Below are 22,404 nucleotides of genomic sequence, written 5' to 3'. Positions count from 1 at the left end.
CACCTCAACAGACAGCCTCATATATGGTGAACAGCCAGCTGATGGAATTCTTTCACAGCTAAGCTCCTGACCCCGGGCATTACTCATCCCACTCAACCCAGCCTAGGGAGACCCAAGTTAAACATAAAAGATGCTGTGGCTCAGTCAAATTAAGGGTGTGGGTGCTCTGATCGCCCATTTACTGCAAGATGTCTTTCAGACCTATCGGTGACCTCTTCATAAAGCTAACTTAATTACCCTTAATGCATGAACCCTTCAGTCAGATGCTTGGGATGAGCTCAGAGTGAGTCAGTGGGTTTCTATGCACAAAACCACATTAGAAGCCTAAGAGCAGAAGAAATCCCCTTATTCTTTCTTGAACTTCTTCAATCATTAACTGTGAGCTAACCCCAAAGCAAGAACTTCCTTCCAGGGTCGGGTGCCACTCACAGACACCGCAGCCACCCAGTCAAACACTGCAGCTAGATTTTAAATGGGGTGGATAATTTCATGACTGGCCGTATTTGTAGCTGGTACGTTAAGACAAGGGTAATGAAATCTTATGCTTCGGGGCACATATGGATTGTTGCACAAGTCAGGCAGGCATCTGCTCCTCCCCCATAAGAGAAATTGTAATTGGCAGGGCTGAAAGGACCAACGTTGAAATAAGAGATTAAATGGGACATAAGTGGTGCATGGATCTGGAGGAAGGGCAAATTGAGTTTTTCAGCTTCTTCACAAGCACCATATTCCACAGCAGCAAATAAGGATAACGAACATGACAGACATCTGGCCTGACAGGAGTTTTTGCCACCTGGACTGAAAAACAGCTGTCACACCAGTTCAGGACTAACTGTGCTCAGCAGAGCCAGGGACCCTTTCAGGTTGGCACCGAAGGGGTTTATTCACAACGAACAAGCTCTGTTACCTCCACATGGGTTTGCAACACTTATGTATGGTGAGGAGAGCACCCATAGGTTGGTACAACCTGTATGCAGCACGTGTGAACAGGGGCTTTGTTCAGCATAACAAAACATCTGGGTTTACCAGCAAGAGAGGTCAGGACATGATCATGGAGCACGCAGAGTGTATGACCTGTTAGCAGACACTCTGCTACTCAGCTCCCAGAGCCCCAATCCAGCTCCACTCCAGCCAGTTACCTCCTCCAGCCTTCGTCTCTGTTCCTTCTGCTCCTCGATCCGCTTCTGCCTCTCAGCCAGCAGCTGCCGCTTGTGCTCCTCATTTTCCCGCTGTTGCTGCTCCAGCTGCTGCCGGCGCAGGGCCTCTGAGCGCTCCTTGTTGGCCAGCTGCAGCCGCAGGAAGTCCCGACGCAGTGTGGACTCACCAGGCAGGTTCAGGATGGAGCTGTACAGGAGAAAAGCACCACAGAAGGTCCCACGCACATCCTTAAGCTTCCCGTCCTATGGCTGTGCACCTCACTGCACCGAAGCACCCAAGCATGCTTGGATAGCAGGGATGGAGAGAAGGGCTGGGTCTCAAGCACTGGGGCAGGGCAGTGCCAAGGGGAACATGAGTTTCACACCATCACTCCACACCACCCCTTCTTTTTTCCTAAATAATTTTGTTTTCTTCTTAAACAGAAACCCTGAAGCAGACAAGACATTGCTTGATCATACATCTTGGCCCAGACCACAGCTCACCAACATTTATTTGCTAAAGGATTCCTTTACAGTAAAGTTTCTAGCCAAAGTCTCTCGTGCTGCAGTGGCAGGCACTATATTTAGCTGTTCACAAAGCACATTTAGCATGAATCATTGCCAGCTATTAAAATGCTACATTATCTCAGGGAAATAATGGAATAATCTGATACTAATTACAATGAGACTGAAAAATGTCATCAAAGAAAGTTCCAGCCCTATTGTGCTTGAAGCAATGCTGGAAAGTTTCACGGTGAAAAGTTACATAGAAATAGGGAGTGTGGATATAAGGAACCACATCTGCAAGAATCTTAATAACAGCTCGTACATCCTTCCACATCTAAATACCTCACAGCACAGTTCATGTGAGCACAGCAGTTGTGTATGCACAAAGGATTCTGCACTAATTGCACTGAGCAGAGCCATCTAACAGAGACCTGCTATGCTCCCATACCAGGCTGCACTGCCAAGCCCACAGAAAATGAGACAGCTGGGTCTTCCCAGCCTTTCAGCTAAGGGGATCTGTTGCATCAGTTTAATGCCCACTCACCATCTAACACTGGGAATACACTTCATCCTACCAGGGAACAGGACTCAGAGAGCAAACTGTCCTTCTTCCAGTTTGTTACAAGCCTACAATCCAAGTTAATTTCATACAGAGTTAAAGAGACACAAGGGTAGATATGAAAGGTTGATTTTTACCTGGGCTCTCCAGAGTCATTTTCTTCTTCCTCCTCCTCACTTCCACTGTACTCGTACTCTGTCTCATCTAGGAAGATAATTGCTCATCAGTGCCCTTTACTGGACTCACTTGTTTTTCTGATGGTTAAAAACCCCAGAGCTCTGAGGGGAGAACAAAACGCTCCTTTATTTCTGCCATGAAAAAGGATACCCAGAATTGTTTCTGTCCATTTTCTGATGTTATGGGAGGTCTGCAAGGCCATAAACTCAGCAATGGTGTCCCTGACTGCTGGTCCTGGCACACACAACACGCCTGGGGAGAAGGCTGCAGTCCTGGCTTCAGCAGGTACAAGCCTCCAGCAACCAAAGATACACCACGTAAGGGTGAAGAGTATCCATAAAGTGAGACACGCCAAAAGCTTTTGAAGCCACAGGCACTGGAAGGTGGGATTTAACCACTGCTCTGAAGGTAATGACTTTCTTCCTAAAAGTATGATCTTCCTATGCAAATCCATACGTTTTCCAGGCAATGGAGATATCTACATAACAGTCCAATTGCAAAGTTGTGCTGCATACTGTAATTTCTACTGGGACACTGGCTTTACCAGATGAAGGGAAAGATAGTAAAAAGAAAGGCTTGCATTTATCCAATTACTCTCCATCTCTAGGGTACAACCTTCATTTGCAAGACTAAACACATTTAATACTTCACTAGGATCCAGCTTTATTGTTTTGATTACAGTGAAATCTATTACAAAAGGCTGGAAGGTACGCATGAAAAATTAATACTGCTACCAATAAGAAAAGAAATAGCGATATGTATTAATTTGCTGAATTCTACAAACAAGCTTTCAAATTCAAATTCAGCTCACGAGCAACGGAGTACTTTAACAAGTTTTTCAGCTATCTGATCTTCCTTTCAGAGCACTTTGATAGGGCCCAGAGAGTTCATTGCAAACATCCAGTTTAATAGGTTACTCCTAGTCAGCGGAATTGCTTTGGGCAAGGGTCTTATCTGGATGTTCGTTTGCACAGCTCTGCTCATCACTGGTGCTGCAGAAATGTCACGGAGATCAACAGACTTAAAATACGTGAGCTGGGAAAAAAATGCAGCTTGGCAGCTTCTCCCTCTCGCCCGCTTGCACGTATATATGCACAGGTGTGTTTTATACACACATTTTTATCAATCAAAGCTTAAATGTTCCACGTGGAAATTACCACCTGGACAAAAAGACACTATTTTTCATCAGGAAAAAAAAATAAGGACTTAAAAACATTGATTAGCTCTAATGACAACTACTTGCAGCCTCTGTATGAGCACCAATTGCTTTGTTATGGGTATTTATTCTCATTTCAACTTTGGTGATGACCAAGAGGCACCAAATCAAATAAAGTATTTTAAAACCATGCCAAGGGCGCACAAAAATGGAGCATGCCTACTGAACTCAACCTGCAAGCCATCTGAGTGATGGAAACCTGAGACCAAGACTGCAAGCAACCCAGTCCTTTATGCTCTTCACCCACGCAGGCACACCTCAGTCTGAGGGATCTCCAAAACACATGGCAAAGCTCACGGAGCACCCAGAGCACAGCATTCCCACTAACCTTTTTCTCCTCGCTTCTTCTTCGTCCTGTCAATGTGGTCCTTGAGCTGGATGCGGACCTGCCGCTCATTGGGCTGGTCTCTGATGAAGGGGTGCTTCATCAGTTGCTCTGTTGTCGGTCTCTGGCTGTGGTTCTTCACCAGGCAGCTCTCAATGAAAGACTGAAACTTTTTAGACCTGGAAGGCACAGGAGAACAAAAGCAAACAGTTAACCACACTGATTCTTGTATCAGGAAATGAGAAATTCGTGGGTATTTGAGAATACTGCTTGGATGCTCCCCAGTTCTTGCTCAGATCCAGCTTTCTGGGAGGATTCCCCATTGACACTTAGCATGGGCTCAAAGCAGCACCACCAGATGTGACCTCTGTCACTCTATCTTCTCTAGTTTTCCTATGCGTGCTCCTGTCCATGTTGCATTCCAGGTGCTATTAAGGAAAAACACCACCCTACCGAGTCTGGAGAAAGGTGGGAACCATCACTGTAATGGGGCATCAGCAAAGCTAAATGGCACCAATGGCAACCAACAAAATGCAAGGAAACATTCTTCCACCCTTCCCTTTGACTTTGCAGGTAAGAATAAGAGACCATGCCTACAGATACAAATGCAATCCCTCAATGAATCAGACCCCATGTCCCTGCTCACAGCCCCAGGTGAATGAGGAATGCTCTTCTGGAGCATGGCTTGGGCAAAGGCAGGACCACAGCTGCAAGTGGCAGAGCCCTACCTCTCCTCACCAACAAATAGTTAAATTCAACCTCAGCTGAAACAATTTCAGCCAAATCTCTAATAAACAAACCCTTCCTAGTCTCAAGTTTTGGATATCAGAAGTTTTACTATAATTAATTTTGCCACATAATAAACCCAGGAGAACAGGGATTTACAAGGAAGAAAGATGTTGACAGGCCACTATGCAGTATGTTGCTTTAGCAAATAGGAAAATGAGTGTAAATTAATGACAGAAGCCAACAGATACTACAGAAATGCATTGAGAAGTAAAACAATAAGCTTTTGGGGATTTTACTTTTAAGCTGTCAGACTAGAAGTGATTTATCTTTTAAGTGTTAATCCATACAAATTGAGATGCAAAAATAAAATACACTACTGGATCCAATTAAATCCTCCCTCTAGCTTTATTAATGAGCAAATCTTCGTCCTCCACCTTGCCTCAAGGAACCCTGCGTCTCTGTGTATTCCAGAAGGGCCAGGCCATGTGATGCCTCTAAAAACTGCACCTCTAAAGCATCATTCTCCTCTGTGGGTCTGAACCTGGAGACAGTTCACCTCCAGGTGCACAATCCAAACACAAACAGGGTTGAGCTGAAGTAGTTTATGATTTTTCCTTTCAGCACATGATGGATTTGTCCACCTCCTCAGGCTCCAGTGCAGTACCTGCAGTGAGATACAGGACATGGGTCTGTGCCCAGCCTGGCCCTGGCTAAGCCAAGGCACAACCACACACCTCACCAAGCTGCTGTCACAGACTTCCAATTGCAGCAAGAACTGTAAACTGCGTGCACCCAAACAAGGGCTGCTGGAAACTGAAGCCTGCTCTGTGCATCCTCAGGTTGCAAAGACAGATGCAAAGACGTGTCCTTCCCCAGCCCAGCAGATAAAGCAATTGCAGCACCAGGTAGATGCCGCTCAGCATTGCTTTAAATGCCCCAGGAGCCTGCAGGCATTTGGCTCTCTTTTCCATAAAGGCAGCAGACAGCAGGATTCTTCCTAGCGCTGATTCTGGGTGACACCTTTACTACTTCTCAACACCACCCTGGTGCAGGTCAGCCCATCTCCATAGCCACATGCACTGCTGTTCCCCCAGCTTAGTCCATCTCCATAGCCACATGCATTGCTGTTCCCTCAGCTCCTGGGCTTTGCAAAGCTTAAATAAATGTTTGCAAAGGCTTCCCGGCTGCTTAGATGAAGAGTGCTATCGCAGTGCAAATACCACTTCATTAACAAAGAGATCCAGTCATTTTTTATAAGGCAGGGATAGGAAGTGTTTACAATAATGACATCACTAAAGTTCAAGTGGATTTCACCTGTGAAATGTAGGAAGAAAACAAAGCACCACTGCTGGCTGGATTTAATTGGAAGAGAAAAGAATACCAAAGAATCTGTAACTTCACAGGACCACAGCACTGTTTCAGAAGTGAGTTCAATGATCTAGCATGCAATAGAAGACCTGACAAGCAATTAAAAACAATAAATAGAGCCACTGTGAGAGCCTGGTCGAACATCTCAGCTTCTCCTGGCTCTTGCAGACCAACACGTCCAACACCTCCAGCTGAGAAATGAGTCAGAGGCAGCAGATCTGCCTGGAGTCCCATTAGAAACACTCAAAAAAAAAAAAGGAATTGGTGGATCTCTTACTGGTTTGGAGTGTTGTCTGGATCCTTTGGAGCTTCTTACTGCCATGGAAGAGGATGCAGAGCACAGCCTCAGCACAGTGCTCCAGGAATGAGCTTGGGCAGATACCATCACCAGCGTTTAAAATCAAAGGGATTTGGGTGCCAATGGGCCCTGACTGAACCCACCTGGATATAGGGTGTTTTGGAGCACACACTGATGTAGATACAGCCAAGCACTCAGGCTGCTCGAGGCTGAGCTGTGCAACCAAGGACAGAAGCAAAGCCAAGGACATGTAGATCACCTGCCACACCTGGTGTCAAGCAATACCGTGGCTGGTGCAGAACACATCTAATTATGTCAGACTCTTATCTGAGCAAGGGGAAAAATTAAACTCCACTCCAGAGCAGTTTTTACCTTAAGGAGATGGGCAAAGTACTCCGCTCAAGGCCTGCTTTTGTCAGCTGCCTTCCCCTCTCTCTGGAGGCTGAGAACCTCTGCTGAATAAACAGCATATTTGTATGAAGGAAAAAAAAGCCTTCTGAAGTCTCACAATCTATTCTGCACTGTAGCAGAGAGGATAATAAAGCAGGAGACTGGTGATCTGGCAGAAAACAAGTGTCTGAACTGTTTTCTCAGCTCTCTGACAAATGGCATCCTAAAAAAAAACAGCACAAGGAGAGAGAGCACCTTCCATACTCTCTGGCAAAGCTGGCAGGGAAAGGTCCATGTCCTCGTTTGGGACTGGAACGTCTGAGGACTGAGCTGACAAAATGAAGACACTTTTTGCTAAAGCCTAGAACTCCAAGGCTCTCATTCCTCTCCCCTCCCAGTAGCATTCCTGCTGCTTTGGCATCGAGTGTTTTCAGTGCCTCCCAATTACTCTGCTCCTATATGTTTGTGTGTGTGTTTTCAAAAAGATACTATGCATCATTTCAAGGAATAAAGCACAGCTTCCTCCATGCACTCAGCCTATCTGAGGCCATGCTGTTTCTCTAATGCCTGGCAGATCTCTCCCAACAAAACCAAGGCTGAACCTGAGGCAGGCAAACCATAGATGAGTGTTTTTAAGGACTCCAGCTCCATTGGTACAGAACATACAGTAACAAAACAACATCTGCTGGGCTTCAGAAGTATTTTTCCTACAGGTTTTCATTGGCATATCCCCCCCCCTTTTTTTTTTTCCTTTTTTTTTCTTCCTCTTCCAAAACTGTGATATACTTTTTCCCCAAAAATTTTAAAATAGAGCCCAAACTAAGTACAAATCTCTGCATTCCTACGCCTTCGAGATAAACTATCCTTTCTTTTGGCCTGGGTACATGTTTCCATTTGAAAATGGAACCTCAGTGGAAAGAAAGGAGAGCCAAGTGAAGTGTCAGCAGCTTTCAGCTGCACAAAGCACCTTGGAAAGGCCGACTTGATGTTGGGAAAGGGCAACGTGAGAGGCATTTCCCTCTCTGCCTCTCCCCTTCCTCCTTCTTCATCCCATGCCCATGCTCTGTGCAGACCAAAATGCCTCTCCACAGGAGATCCAGGCCCAAACGTGCTCCCGTTTTACAACCACTGAAGGTGGAGAGACTCACCACTTCTTGGATTTCAACCTCGGGGCCGGGTTGCGGGGGATGAGGAAGAGGGCTCTCATGGGGTGCATGTCACAGAGAGCTGAAAAGTGCAAGAAGAGGCATTAAGCACAGCATAATGTTTCACAGAGAGCCTACACACACACACACCCAAACTCTCCCTGATGCCACCAGACTGGCAGGATACATGCAGCATGTGCAGCACCAGGAGTCACACATGGGTTTTTGTGCCTTTGTTTGCTGCTCCTATTTCCTAAGCCATGTCGACCTGGCAGCTTTTTCCCACCGCATCTTGGACCCTGCAAACTGCACCAAACCCAGCCCAGGTTGCTCAGTGAAACCTTTGCCTGGGCTTTCCTTCACAGATCCCTGTGCCTGCTGATACTCAGAAAACCCTAGCAAGTCACCACCAGCATTAAATAAAGCAGAGCCATGCATCTACTTACGGGGAGCGCCTTCTGCCATCTCAATGGCTGTTATCCCCAGAGACCACAAGTCACTCTGTAAAAAAAAAAGCAGATGGAAATGTGCGATGCAGTGGAGCACTGTCACAACAGTGGGCACAAAGGGAATGCCAGGGCTCAGCCCCATGAGCTGGGCCTCTGCTTTCTCTGCCAGGCCCTAAACCTGCAGCACAGGTGATCATCTTCTATGCTCTTCTCATATTTAAAGGCTTGACAGTGGGCTCCCAGACTTGCTGTTTATCACAAGCTTTACTGCAGAGCTTTTGGTGGATGTCACACTGGTACAGGTGTGGGACACGGCCAACCCCTGCAGCCATCTCACTGGGCACAGTTCCCAGTAGCCATGGTGGAGAGATTTTGGCATCTCAAAGGTCCCAGCACACCCCTGTGGCTGTGGCATCCCAATAAACAGACTCCCTAAAGCCCCGGTGATCCAGCAACACACCACCCCCTGTTCCATGAAGAGGGAAGCAGCAAGGGGCAGGATGGAGGCAACATCTCCTGCACAAACTCCAGGTGTTTTCCTGAGCCTTTGGCAGAGCTGAAATTTCATGCCCTGTGACCTGACCATCCAGCTCCAAGGACACAGCACAGTGGTGTAGCTTTGATTCCGCATCACGTGATGCAAGCAGCAATGTGCCAACCCTGGGGCTGTAGGTAGCCCACAGCAGCCATCTGCACCCTGGTAATGGGGCTGCAAGCTCCCTGCTTCAAGTTGGATGATGCACAAATGTATTTGTTGCAGCTCCTGAGAACAAAGCCTGTCTGGGATACATGAAGTATCTCAAGATACCTCAGGACTCTTTTGAATCACGCACTGCTCATTAGCTAGAAGCATGAAAAGCAGTGTTTCGCTAGTGGGAGGAGAAATGGGTACCCTCATTTACTGTGTTCCCAGTCCTTCCTCAGCCCACATGGTTGTTTCAGTCTCCTGAATGATTAGTGCACGGAAAGTGCACCTATTCAGAAAACTCCTTTGATTTCTTGCTTGTATCATTTTTCCTTCAATTTTCTCACTTGCAATGAGGGATATTTATAGCCCCAGCTCCCTGCCCGTGAGGCTCCACTCCTCACCAATCCACACCACAAAGAAATCCCACGTGAGCCCTGGTTACACCTCTCGGTTCAGTAATGAGCCCCCAGAGGATGGCTCAGCTCTTACAGAAAGGAGGAAAAGACACCATGTGCTCAGGCAGGAGGAAACAAGAACCTTCCTTAATGGCACTGCTGCTACTTGTGTCGGCTTTCTTTTGGCAGAAGGTGGCTAATTCATGATTGGGACATCATGTATAGGACTGCCTAATGATTCATATCTTTGCACCCAACGCACTGGGAACAGAACCCAGACTAATTTTGGTGCCTTCATTTGAAGCACATTCCCTAACACATCTCCAGGCCTGGTGGAGGGGAAGGTGCCAGCTGGCACAAGCACACTGCTAAAGCAAAGCCAAGAGCTTGCTCCTTCCTCTCTCCCCACTTTGCCATGGACCTCAAGGACGGAGCCGCTCTTCCAGCAGGTCCAGTGGAGATGGCTTTGTCCCTAGACATCACCTCATCAACCAGGGCTTCCCAGCTCCCTGCAATGAGCAGCAACTCCAAGCTTCTCTGGAAGCTCAGTGCAGGAGCTGCAAGGCTGAAGTCGTGGTCTGGCCTATGCTGAAGGGTGGTGCGAGGACTTGGCAGCTCCAGAACAAGACCTGCTAGGATGGGACACAGCAGTGGCCAGGGAAGAATCTGTAGCCCCACAGAGAAGCCAAACAAGCCCTGCACACACAGATGCAAATGTGAGCTGGAAGCTGTGAGTACATTACAGAGGACTCAAAGACTGGCTAAGCTCCAGTGACACAGAAAAATGAGTATGAGCTGTGCACAGGTACATCTCAGAACAGAGGGGATGGATTCTGCCTCCCATTGTCCCTCTGTGATCTCCAGTTCCCACGTGCTGCTCTCCCTGTGCCCTGCTTTCCTCCATGGCCCTGCAGTCACTCCTCAGTCTGCGCTCCATTTCAAATGCTGTCCAAGCAGCCCTGAGCCTCTAATCCTGCAAGTCGTTATACTCCAGAGCACCAAGGGCTGCAGGGCAGGAACCCCTGGGGACCGCAGCACCTTCTCACACACCCCCTCCAGGAAAGGCAACTCCATTTTACACTTTCAAGGCCATTTTCTTTCCTTTTAACCCAAGTTTTCCCTTAACAAACGCTGTCCCATTAGCTGTCCCATCTTTGTACCTGCCTAAAAATTCTCCCTCAAATCTCATTTGCAACACTTTCTCAGGACAGCCACATCCATTCTTTGCCTCTGCTCAGCTGGGATTTATGCTGCGTACTTAATTATCTCAGTCTTTCCACATGATTCAGTACGCATGACCCCTTCCTTTTGGTTGCCTGAACTCCTTCCAAATTCCTAATGTGTCTTTCCATATTGAGGTGCCCAGTATTAGATGCAACATGCCAAGCGATCTTAAAACTGGAGCAACACAGAGAAGGATTATCACCTCTCTAAGTCTCCGAGAGAGAGCAGAAAACTCAGTGAGAAGCACGCATTTCATACTGATCTAGAATTCAGCTTTTTGTTTCTTCTTGAGCCTGAAAAGCTTTTCAGTCCACCCAGCAAAAAGAAGCTGTGCTAACATATTTGTATTGTCTTGACTTGAGAAGGGAAGCAAGCTGGTTTTTCCTTTTGCTTCAGCACTTACTGACAAGATACCTAAAGAAAAAAGGAAGACCGTCTGGGGAAAAAAACAATAAATAACCTTAACAACGTGGAGTTTCTATCTGCTCTTGTTTAGTGGTTTATTTTTGTGAGGAGGTATTTGCTGCATCCTTCCATCGATTACAAAGCAACTTGTCCTGGCTCAGAAAGAAGTGAGATTAGGAGCTTTTTGTCCAACAGATTAAGCCTGTGAGGATTCCCTTTTTTTTCACCCTCTAAGTCTCATCTTTTGTATTCACTATTTCAAGGCAGTTGGCTAAACCTGAGCGTCTGATTTGCATGCCTTTAAAAAACAGTAATTGTCATTTACATTTCCCCCCACACACACTTCAAAGCAAGAACATCAGGTGCAGGGACATGACCTGCGGTATGGGCTAATGCCCAGTGGCTGCCAGCTCCACAAACACCCTGCAGTAAGTGTGTCAGCAGCAAACAGCCTTCTGTTCCACATCCCCAGTCAAGGAAAAACTGTCAGTGCTGAGTGCAGACACAAAGGGGCCCAGCCTGCTATGAGCGTTTGATCCTTGGGGACAATAGGAGGATTCTGGTCTCAGCACTCGTGCATCACTCAAAGGCTTATAAAATGCCCCAATTTTTTTCTGGAAAGAGTAAAACCTCATACAGCTGCCATCCAGTGCCTGAAGAGGGGTCACAGGAAGGGTGGGAAGGGATTCTATAAGGGCATGCAGTGACAGGACAAGGGGAAGTGGCTTTAAACTAAAAGAGGGGAGACTCAGATTAGACCTTAGGATGAAATTCTTTACTCAGACAGCGGTGAGGCCCCAGCACTGGTGCTCTGAGGTCTGTGGGTGCCCCATTCCTGCTGGTTCCCAAGGCCATGAGTGGGTCCTGGGCAGCCTGAGCTGGTAGTGTGGCTCTGCCCATGGCAGGGTTTGGGGCTGGGTTATCTTTAAGTCCTTTCCCACCCAAAGCAGCCTGTGATTCTATCAAACACAACAGCATCTTTTTGTTACTTTAAAATCCTTCATCTCTGAAAATAAATTCCCAGAGAGGCCAGAAATTGCACTGCAAATTGGTGGGCTGTTGCGCCGTTACATTACATTGTAACATCCTGCTGTTAAAAAGCAGCCACCTACCCGGCCCCACACCAACGGGCTGCAAAGTCCTTTTAAAATACTACTCTGCAAAGTGACCTCTCAGTGTGGGCACAGAGGCGTAGCAAGCTTTATACCCCTCAGCTTTCCCTCCAAAAACCTGCATTTTGGGGCTTTCACTGCTCTCTGGAAATGCTCAGTGGATCTCAGGGGGGTTGCAGCTGGAAATTCAAGTTCTTGACACTTCAACAAAACCACAAGGCACAAAAACCAAGGGACGAGCCTACAGACGTGTGTCCAGAAACTTGCAGTGTGGCAGGACTGTGATAAAATACAGAAAGCTTTCCTTGCCTGAAGCATCAGCCCCCACTTCAGTCTGAATGGGGCAGTGGGAATCACAGCCCCCTGCTGACCTGATGCCATGCCCCTCTCTTCATCGTACAGCTCAGTAGCCATGTTGTGCTGTCACTAATCCAAAAATAAACTTTCAACAGGCAACAGACATGTGAAAAGTAGGTCAGAGCCTGAATGTCTGCTTGTGTGGCAACCTTCAGATCTCCCCGTGAATACCAGCCTGCAGGCCAAAAGATCTGATTTTGCCCTTTCTAAACCTGACCTGACTTCTCTGCGGAATAAATGGAGGAAACACAGCGTGTTTAATGGTAGTATTTAAACATTCAGTGCTAAAAAACCGAAGAGCAGGTAGGAAGCCTCAGTCTGACACCTTTCTTAGCATGGGGAAAGACTTCACACGAAATCTTGGTAGGTGATGAGCACAACAAAAATTCACATCAGACCCAAATTCACATCTCAAAATGTAGCAGCCAGAAAGAGGAGGAGACTACGCTGCCTGTCACTGTGATTAGCAAAGCTGCAAGAATGCACTGAATTCCTGCTTGCTCAAGTTTTAGGTGCTGGGGCACAAAATCTGAGATCCCACCAGGCACTCCCTTCAGATGTTTATGGTCACAACTCTCATTTCAAGCATTCACAAGTAAGGCAGCATATAGAGAAGGCTCTTTCTCTGAGTCCTCTGGCTGCTTTAATTCCTTGATTACCTTACTAGTAACTGCACTAGGCTTTGCAAAGATTGCATCTGTAATGCCATACAAAAGAGCACAGTACCTTAAAGTCATAAGTGGCATCAGGATTTTCGTCACAAGCAATGACCTCAGGGGCCATCCAGTAAGGCGTTCCAATGAAGGTATTTCTCCTGCCCACTGTTCGGTCCAGCTGAGCACTGACACCAAAATCCACTATGGATAGGAAAGACAACAGGACATTGTAAGTGTCAGGCACAAACCCGAGCAACGTTCTTCTGTTGAATGTAAAACCCTGAAGTACACTAATAGCACAGTCAGGAGAGAAAAATATGGCCAGAGACATTTCTGTTTCATCTCTGCTGAGGTCAACAGATTAAGAGACGTCAACCAAAGATGAATCTGATCATCTGATTGCCAGGTTTCATAAGCAACCCTGTGCCTTTTCCTCCTTGCCAGGAGGCAATGAAAAGAAATCACAGTTCCTCATACTAATGAGAATCAGGGTTAGAAACATGAATAAGCAGCAGCCTTTGTTCTATGTTTTTTTGGTGGTTTTTTTTTTTCATTGAATTAAAGCCTGCCAAATGTTTGTAGAAGCCTCATTTTTCTACCTAAATTCTTGCTGGAAATGGCAGAAATGAAAAAGACTTCAGGAACCAAAGGCTAAGGACAAAAGCCCATAGGGAAATGTCAAGCACAGAGCTGCAAAATGAAGCAAAAACTGATGAAATCACATCAATGAGAGAACACCCCATGGTCCACTAAGTTCACTTTGCACAACATAACGGCTGGAGATTTGCCCTGGAGAATTTCCCCTTGGAGGGGAATCTTCACCAGCATAAGGCCAAACGAGCTGGTGGTGCCATCTGTTAAGATGGGGTTTGATTCTGCTGCAAAGACATGGTAAAACAAGGCTTCCACCTCACCTCACCAGCATAAGGGATCTTCCATCACTAGCATAAAAATGCACAAAGATAGCTTTAATAAGGTAGGTGCTGGACCCAAACTGAGGGTATCAGCACAGACGATGTGCTGTTATCCATATATCTTCATGTGGTTGACGGGTCTTCTCAAGGATGACAAATGCTGCACACAAAATTCAGAATATTCCATGCAATTGAAGCTCTGTCTTGCAGGTCAGCTTGTAAACCCACATTATGTCATACCAAATGGACTGGATTGCGGTGCAGGACATGCATAATGTGTACAGCTGTGGGGAAATACGCTTTGATAATATCTGGGGATGCACACAGGCAGATTTTCAATTTAGGGCATGAAAAATGGTCACGATTGCTCAACCTGTATCTGGTGGCAGAATTGCCCACCCCACCTCTCCACAAAAACACCACTGTAAATAGATCTTTGTATGCAGGACTTGGTCATCAGTCACTAACAGCTTATTGCATGGCACCTGACCAACACCCAAGGTCTTATTTTTGAGGCTAGCACAAGGAGAAACACACAGCAGCTTTTAGGACCAATTCCCATTCTCCAAGTATTTTACAGGCTCTAATAATTTTATTTCTTCTCTCCAGGCAGCCTACTTGCAGTTTCCAAGAGCTCTAACCGATCCTTACCTAGTTTAACTTCTGCATTTTCCGTCAGCAATACATTCTGTCCCTTGATGTCTCGGTGAATTACTTTGTGCTGGTGTAGATGACTCAAGCCCTAGAGAATTCAGAGAAAGGTTAGAGGAATCCGAGTTCAAAGCATGCTATTTTCTGACATTCCTCCTCAACCAATTACGGTCCAGAAATGAAAGATTCACAGTTGGAGTTAAGCACTTGAGAACACTTTTGTTTTTTATGTGTTGAAAATACTGTCCTGTGTTACATGCTGGGAGGACATACCCAGCAAATGAAACGCCCACTGGCTGGCTGCATGTGCTGCAGTGGGTGCTCTATAGCAGGTGACAACTACTGACAATTCTAGAGGGATTAAGACCTTTCAGTTTCTGAAGGAACCCATAGTAACCCGAATTCCTCTGTATTTCTAGATGCAGTTTTACCCATGGGCTTTTTTTGCCTTGGGGAGCCATTTATGTTACAGAAATACCAGAAAGCTTGCATGTCCTTTCTGTACTTCTACCATCAACAAAAAACAATTCTCTTTGTTATATTGGCCCAATAAACGGGACTCCAATATACTGAAAAGCTTGTATTAAAAAATATACCATGGAAATACAAATATTATAACTTGCACATATCCCTAATAGAGATATAGCTCAAATTAAAAGCCTGTCTCAAAGGCTAAAGGTAAACTAGCTTTTCTGTTGTGCTTTTTTTATTAGCTCATTAATTTCTTTTTGCAGCCTACATTTTTATTTCATTCATTTATTATTACATTTCCAAAGTAACATCCACCTATATTGCCAGCTTAATAAAAAATTGATTACTTTAAAAACTAATTCTGCATTAGGTTTACACTTCACATTAAACATTCATATTCGAGGAAGAATATCATTTCTACTATCACTGCTGGTAGTTATTAGTCATTTTTTGCTTGTTACCTTAAAACAACACTGTGGAACAGATTATATCTGTAGAAATGCCCTGCTGAATTTAATTTTTAGCCACATTATACCCAATTCGAGGCTTGGTGCACTGGAAGCAAAGCAAAAATTTCACTAAAACCCAACAAATCCTTCCACAGTGCAGGATCAAGTCTTGCATGTCAGAATTACAACCTGCCCTTGACTTCTGAACCAAGAACGAACCACACATACTGCAGCATGAAGGTGGGTGTCTTTTATGCCCCGAAACACTGCTTTATGATCCCAAATCCTCTGCAGCCCTTGCAGCCTGCAGGTCACTCAGCCAACCACCTCGAAGCATGGCCACAGCTCAGCAGAGCTTGCACTCCGCATGGCCCAAATGAGAGCAGTGACACTTGACAGTGGCCCTGGGACATGATTCAATGGATAGGTTTTGACTCACTGACAGAGACTATTTTAAGAAGGAGGCTCACAGAGCTCATACATTTGTAATAAACCCGCATGCAACTGTGGTTTCCTGACACTGAAAGAACAACTCATCAGCTCCAGCTCCTTCTGCACGCCAGGCTGGTGGTGCTGGCACAGATGGTGACACCAGGGTCAAGAGAAGTGCTGCATCACCACTGGTCAACAACAGGAGCCTAAGAGACAGCGTCAGACACAGCCCAGTGAGAGCTGTTGGAGCAGTCATTTTGACTCGTTTTCTTTGAATGACTCTTGAATAGTTTTCTTCATGCCTGCTATTTCTGTCTTCTCTTGAACAAAATTTCAGTTCATGAACTCTTAAGATCTTAAATGTCAGGGCAACCATTGCAATCGCATAATCTGACCTCATTTGTAGAAAATACAAGCAAGTCTTTGCCACGCTCCAGTATGTGAAACTCCAGCATGGCCCATTTTAAGACATTCCAGTCAAACATTTATCTTGTGGGTATAAAAGCTGCAGCATCCTCATTAAAGTCAGAGGCATGTGGATTTAATAAAGCATAAGATGTTTTTTAATCACGCAGACTCTCTCCACGGGTTTTATTAGTCCTTACCTTTCTGTTAATTGAAATCATAATCCTACTGTAAATAAATCTTTGCCTCATTAATATTAACGGGAATTATATTTCGTCTGGAGGAAAGAAGAGGGTTAAAATTCAGGCAACTAACAGAGCTAAAGGGCATTAAGTAGTGCTTATTTATTATGCATCATACAAGCACATGAATCATTCATGCCTACCGGCACCGAAGCTGCTCAAGTCCATAGAGCAGAGCCTCAAGAGCCAACGGCTTCACGTGTCCCCAAGGCCCACGTGCCACACTCCACCAACGCATGGCATTTAGCTCCCTCTGGGCACATACCCGTAAAATCTCTCTGCAGATGTAGGCAATCCACTCCTCCTTCAAAGTGTTCCCCTTCGTGTTCTTGATGAGGTCGGTGACGGAGCCCGCACCGCAGAACTCCATCACCAGCTGCCAAATGAAACACAAGTGCAATTATTGCAATTAGGCTGAAAGCATCCTCCGGGCTGCACAGCCCAAGGGCAGGGCCTGACACTGGCAGCACAGCTGTGATCAAAACTAGCTACTTCTAATCCATGTGGTTTTTGTTAAAAAAGGAAACAGTGAAAGGTGGGAAGGCTGGAAAGGTGCAGTGCTCTCCAGGTGGGGGCAAGGAACAGGAATCATTTCAGTGCTGAAAAAGCAGAGGTCAGAAACCTTGAAACCACACCAGCAAAACTCTGCCTTGTGCATTTAAGCTCTTCAACCCTGAGTATGTGAAAGCAACGCAGCAGATCTGAAAGCTTTGTAAACCTTAAAAAACAGCAATGTTTTTCCATTTTCGTAGTAGCCCATCTCTGTCTTCGACCACCTTTTTAAGCAGAGAGCCTGTCTTCCAGAGGCCAAGCTCACTGTGCAGTTCCCCAAGGACAGCTGGAGCCCTGCTGCTCGGACTGATGCCAGATAGACCAGGCACCACCATCTGTACCACTTACAAAGCTCCATAATATCAAATACGGAAACACAAGGATCTAACCTGCACCCAAACTTAATCTTGTCATTGAGCAACTGTGAAATAAAATATCCCAAAACAGCCCAGGATGTGTCTCTGCCTTCCAGGGCCATCATGGGCTGCTGGTGTGCAGCGCCCTGAGCTTGAGAACCTGAGCACAGCAAGGACACACAACAAGCCTCCCCCAACTCCTGCTGACGTGTTTCTTTCTCAAAAGTAAAACCATGTTTTCTAATTAGCTCAGTTTGTCTGCAGAAAGATATTCCCTCTCCCTACAAGTCATGCTGTGCCAGGTTCTTAACTGCACACGTTTAAAGTTTCCCATCACATGCAGCTTATGTGGTATTTAACATTTTCCAAGCAAGAGACACCACCTCGTTAAAAGCATGGACTAAAAGAAGAAGAGAACAGCAAAAGGTTGACCCAAGTCCTACCCAAATTGCTCAGAGAGAGGTACTGATTAAAAAGACTGTTTATATAAATAAACAATCACAGAATTCAGACCTTGTACTGCCATAAAATTCCTGTATAAATAAAATGCATGAGCAGAATACATCTTAGTTGGCTGAGGGTTCCCTCTCTGACCATGCTCCTATCTTTAGTTTTGATATCAAGTTTCTCTTCTCTTCCTAAAATGACAGCTGAAATACTCCTTGCATATCTCGTTACATCAGGGAACTGGCTCCCAGCAGCAGATGCATGGCTGGCTAAAGTCTGTCCAGTGAGGACAGTATCTGCATGTGTTTCTGATTAACCGAGCGTTTGGGATACCGCTGCAGCAAGCACTGAAAGGAAATCCCTGGATAGCTGAACCAGCTGAAAACACTCTCCAACCCAACAGGCTGACCTCTCCCTGCAACACTTTATGGCCCCCTGCCATGGAAACTCATCCACGAGATCTCACCAGGGTTTTGCAGCAAGAGGCCTTGGTGGCTGGAAAAGGTCTGGGAATCATTTTGTTAAGGATCACTTCACCTTTGCCTTCTTCTTCAGAATGAGACAGGTTCAACCACACCACACCTGTTTGCACGAGCTCCTCGCTGCCATGGCAAAGCAAGGGCACATCCTGCTGTGCACTGCAATCACAGCACTTAAAGGAAGATGGAGCAAACAGCATTAGAAGCTCTCAGTGCACACATTAATCTGCCAGACTATCTTTATGGAGTTGGCAACTCACTCAGTCCGCTGTTCTCTCCCTCGTTCCACAGAGCTAAGATTAATTTTGCACCAGTAGGTGAATAATGCAGCTGGCCGCTGATGTATCCGAAATCTGTAACTGCAAAACCTCTGACAGATTAAAACTAAAGAGACAGAGGGGAAAAGATTCTTGGGGGGACTGTTTCCAACTCGGCTTTTGAAGAGCTGCCCAATCCTACAGCATCCCTAGGAGAACACCCAGCACCAGCAGACAGGGGCTCAGCAGCATAGAGGTTGCTAACACAATGGCTCCCAGCAAGCCCTGACATCAGTTCTCCAAGAGGAGCATCAGGAAGACAGCAAGGCTGCCAGCTCACCTCTGTCTGGAACAGAAAGCTGATGGACACCTGACTTGAAAAAAACCCACTTCCAGAAGTTTCCAATGGGACAGGAAGGCAGCTGGCAGCATGCTGCTGTGGCAGTCAGTAGCAGTGAAATCCCACTCCTAGAGTTCTCTTTGATGCTCAGATGGAAGGTTGCTACAGAAGACCTAAAAATGGTTTTACCACACAGCCTCCAAAGAGAGTAAATAGTGAAGGTGGTTCACATGTCACTAGGTAAGGTGAGGCTTCACAAGCAAGAGCAATAAAAGCACATTGGAGCAGGTACAGAAAGGACTAATAAGATGATCAGGTTGCCTCAGAGGACACAAAGATTTGTTTAGTTGGAGAGTTATTTAAGCAACAAGGCAGATATTGGCATGGTATCATTATATATAAACACCCTCTGGGTACACATAGGTTAGAAGCCAACAAATGGCCTTCCAGGTGAAAAGGGACAACAGGAAAGGCTTCAAATGTGCTCATATCAGATACCTTCTTACCAGCCCCATGCCTCCAGGTGAGTGCTTTGCACAGCTAACACTTCCATCATTAGCAATCCTCTTAAAGGGTAGAGTCATGATGGGGTAAGACAATAAACTCGAAATGCAGATTGAATTTTTATTAACTATAATTAAAATTATCATCAAGATGGGCTAAAGGTAATATCATCTTCCAAAATTTAATCTGCAAGGCCATTTCTTGAGGAAGTATTTTTAAATACAGTTCATTTAGCATCTACTTAACTCTTCATATCAGAGAGACAGCAAACTTGACAAGGAAGCCCAATTCAGAAGCATCAGCTGTAAATCTCTTAAATCTCCATGTCCTGTTGTATCACCCAGAGGAGTATTTAGATATGGAGGTTGGTGGCCCTGCACAAGGCAGGGAGGTTGGAGCTTGATGATCCTTAAGGTCCCTTCCAACCCAAGCCATTCTATGATTCTACGAATACCTCAGTTTCGTATTTAACATTCCATAAAGGTTCTCCCCATGACTTTAACTTCCTATTTCACTTATGTATCAGATCTGTGATACACATCTCTATTGTTGTCTGGCCAAGCATGCTCTCTTATTTCAGGAAAACTTGTCTGGTTGGTGAGCTCATCCTTCAGGGCAGACAGTGCTACCAAACAGGAGAGACCTGCTCATCACCAAAGCATGCGGCAGAAACGATGACAATACTTTATGTCAGGAGCCCGCCACGCTTCCGAGAGATCTTAATCTCCACTGAAAGAGCTCTCTGTTTTTTATTTCCGTATCAGCCTCCCGAATGTCGATAAAGAGAATTACTTGGGCATTATCACAAACCGTTTTATTTCGACAAAGGGCCAATGGAAAATAAACAAGCTTTTATCTGCACTGGAAGACTGATAGAGTTCGCGCAAGTCCTAATTCAATCAGATGCCAAAACAACAGCTATTGAAGGCACTGACACCAGCACTCCTGCACAGCCAGGAAGCGTCCCCATAACACCTCAGCCAGCCCAGCACCGCACAGGCTGCAACACATCTCAAGCCAACACTCTTCAACACAAGGAAAGCAGTTCTTGCAACAGTTCCCTTCATTAGTCCCTAGGAAAAGCCCCACAACTGAGCTGAGGTGTAACCAATCTGAAAGGGACTTCTAACTGCCCTACCTGCGTTATTTTCTTAACACTTTGCATATGCTAAGAGCTCTTTGAATTCACAAAAACCTTCTCCCTTGGTCCGGCTGTGCTAATCCCACACTCAGGCAGGAGCTGAGCCCAGCTCCAAGAGTGGCTTTCTGTCTAGTGAAGGCTTTGGCATGTGCTTGGCTTATTTCTTTTTTTTCCTTCTTTTTTTCCCCTCAAGGCACTCCAGCAGCACAGGGCGAAATGCTGTGGGTTGGTTTTTATTTCTCTCTCTCTCTTTTTTTTTTGGACACAGATTATAAAACAGCTAAAGCCAAATGGAATTTCACGGGATGAAAAGGCATTTCTCAGCTTGACAGCCTTCTCCTTGCTGAATTCCAGGCTCTCTGCAAAGAACATGTTTTTCAAGAGTTCCCACAAGAAGAAAAACAACAACAAACTCAGTAACAAAAGCCCCTGGAGCCCAACCCCCCACACCTTCCCAGTAGCTCTGTCTACCAACGTAGCTGGGTACCAATGTGGCACAGATCCCTGACAGCTCCAGTTCTGCCCTTGGTGACATTTCTGTCCTCCGTGATTCCCCCCAGCTCCCACAGCCCCACCATCTTGCCACATGGACACAGCTGAAGCCACTGCACTGGGAATTTTTTCCTAAAATAAAGCCTAGATCATACAAGAAACTAATGGAAATAAACCACAAACTGCAGTAACTCTGCCAAGACGCAGAGGAATATGTTGGGAACTGCTGAATGAAAACCAAGGTTTTGGATGCTGACATTAATTCATAACGTTTTAATATACATTTGTATATTTGGAGGTGGGGCAAAGGGACATGGAGAACAAAACAGCCCAGGCTTCATCTTTTCAGCATCTCCATCACTTTGCAGCTGAACCGTGGCTGTTTGTTACTCCTGAAAACGTAGGCTCTGGCAATGTTGTTCAGACAATGAAAAGCCCTGGATACCAAAACGAGCTTTCTCCTTATGACTCCACCTTAAAATCAAAGAGGACATTGCTGCCTTCCCAGAACTGTAGGCAAAACACGTACAGCACTGAGCAAACCTGAGAAATGGCTGGCACCGGTTCCTTTGGCTTGCATGTGCTGAGTTCCAGCCAGCTCCACCACCTGCAGCACTCAGCAGAACGAAGATCCTATGTTGTGCAAGGAACACGTGTGGGGTCACCTATGTGGTGTGGGCACAGCCCTGCAGTGGTCTGGGTGTCCCTGCAGCAGGCAGATCACCCCGCTCAGCTGGAGGAGAGCTGGCTGCAAGCCCCCCAGGCTCAGAACATAGTACAACGCCTGTAATTAATGTTTCATGGTCCTTATGGTAGGAAGCACGGCAGTGCCATGGGCTGTGGTGCCAAGCTGCTCTGCAGAGCTCTTGCAAGCAGTGGGGCCAGAAAGAGGAGGTGGGCTCACACATTCTGTCCACTGATAGACCAACGGATTGCAGCTCTATTCTCCAAGGCTTGGGAACACTGAATAAATAACTGAGAAGCCGCTGTCAGGGGAAGCAGCAGGATGAAGCAGGCTAGGACATATGGGGAAGGCAAAGCAGCTTCCAGCCCTTCAACCACATGAGGTGATCATCCCTGAAATGGCTAAACAGCCACAGACCCTTCTGCCTTCCCTTCTCCATCTCCCTCCTTAT

General features: G+C 46.0%; 1 protein-coding gene across 7 annotated transcripts in view; it reads right to left on the bottom strand.

Moving 5' to 3' along the window:
* Positions 1–22,404, bottom strand: part of TNIK (TRAF2 and NCK interacting kinase) — a 130,694-nt gene that overhangs the window by 40,876 nt on the left and 67,414 nt on the right. For all 7 annotated transcript variants that reach the window (XM_072344143.1, XM_072344144.1, XM_072344148.1 and 4 more), the window contains exons 5-12: positions 16,966–17,076; positions 14,702–14,792; positions 13,207–13,337; positions 8,297–8,351; positions 7,854–7,932; positions 3,924–4,099; positions 2,340–2,406; positions 1,140–1,344 (exon numbers count right to left, since the gene is read on the bottom strand). In XM_072344143.1, coding sequence (XP_072200244.1) covers positions 1,140–1,344; positions 2,340–2,406; positions 3,924–4,099; positions 7,854–7,932; positions 8,297–8,351; positions 13,207–13,337; positions 14,702–14,792; positions 16,966–17,076 — 915 coding nt within the window. The remainder of the gene's footprint in view (positions 1–1,139; positions 1,345–2,339; positions 2,407–3,923; positions 4,100–7,853; positions 7,933–8,296; positions 8,352–13,206; positions 13,338–14,701; positions 14,793–16,965; positions 17,077–22,404) is intronic.

This window comes from Excalfactoria chinensis, chromosome 9 (assembly GCF_039878825.1).
Source record: "Excalfactoria chinensis isolate bCotChi1 chromosome 9, bCotChi1.hap2, whole genome shotgun sequence".
Classification (NCBI taxonomy): domain Eukaryota; kingdom Metazoa; phylum Chordata; class Aves; order Galliformes; family Phasianidae; genus Excalfactoria; species Excalfactoria chinensis.
This window is presented reverse-complemented; position numbering and strand designations above follow the sequence as displayed.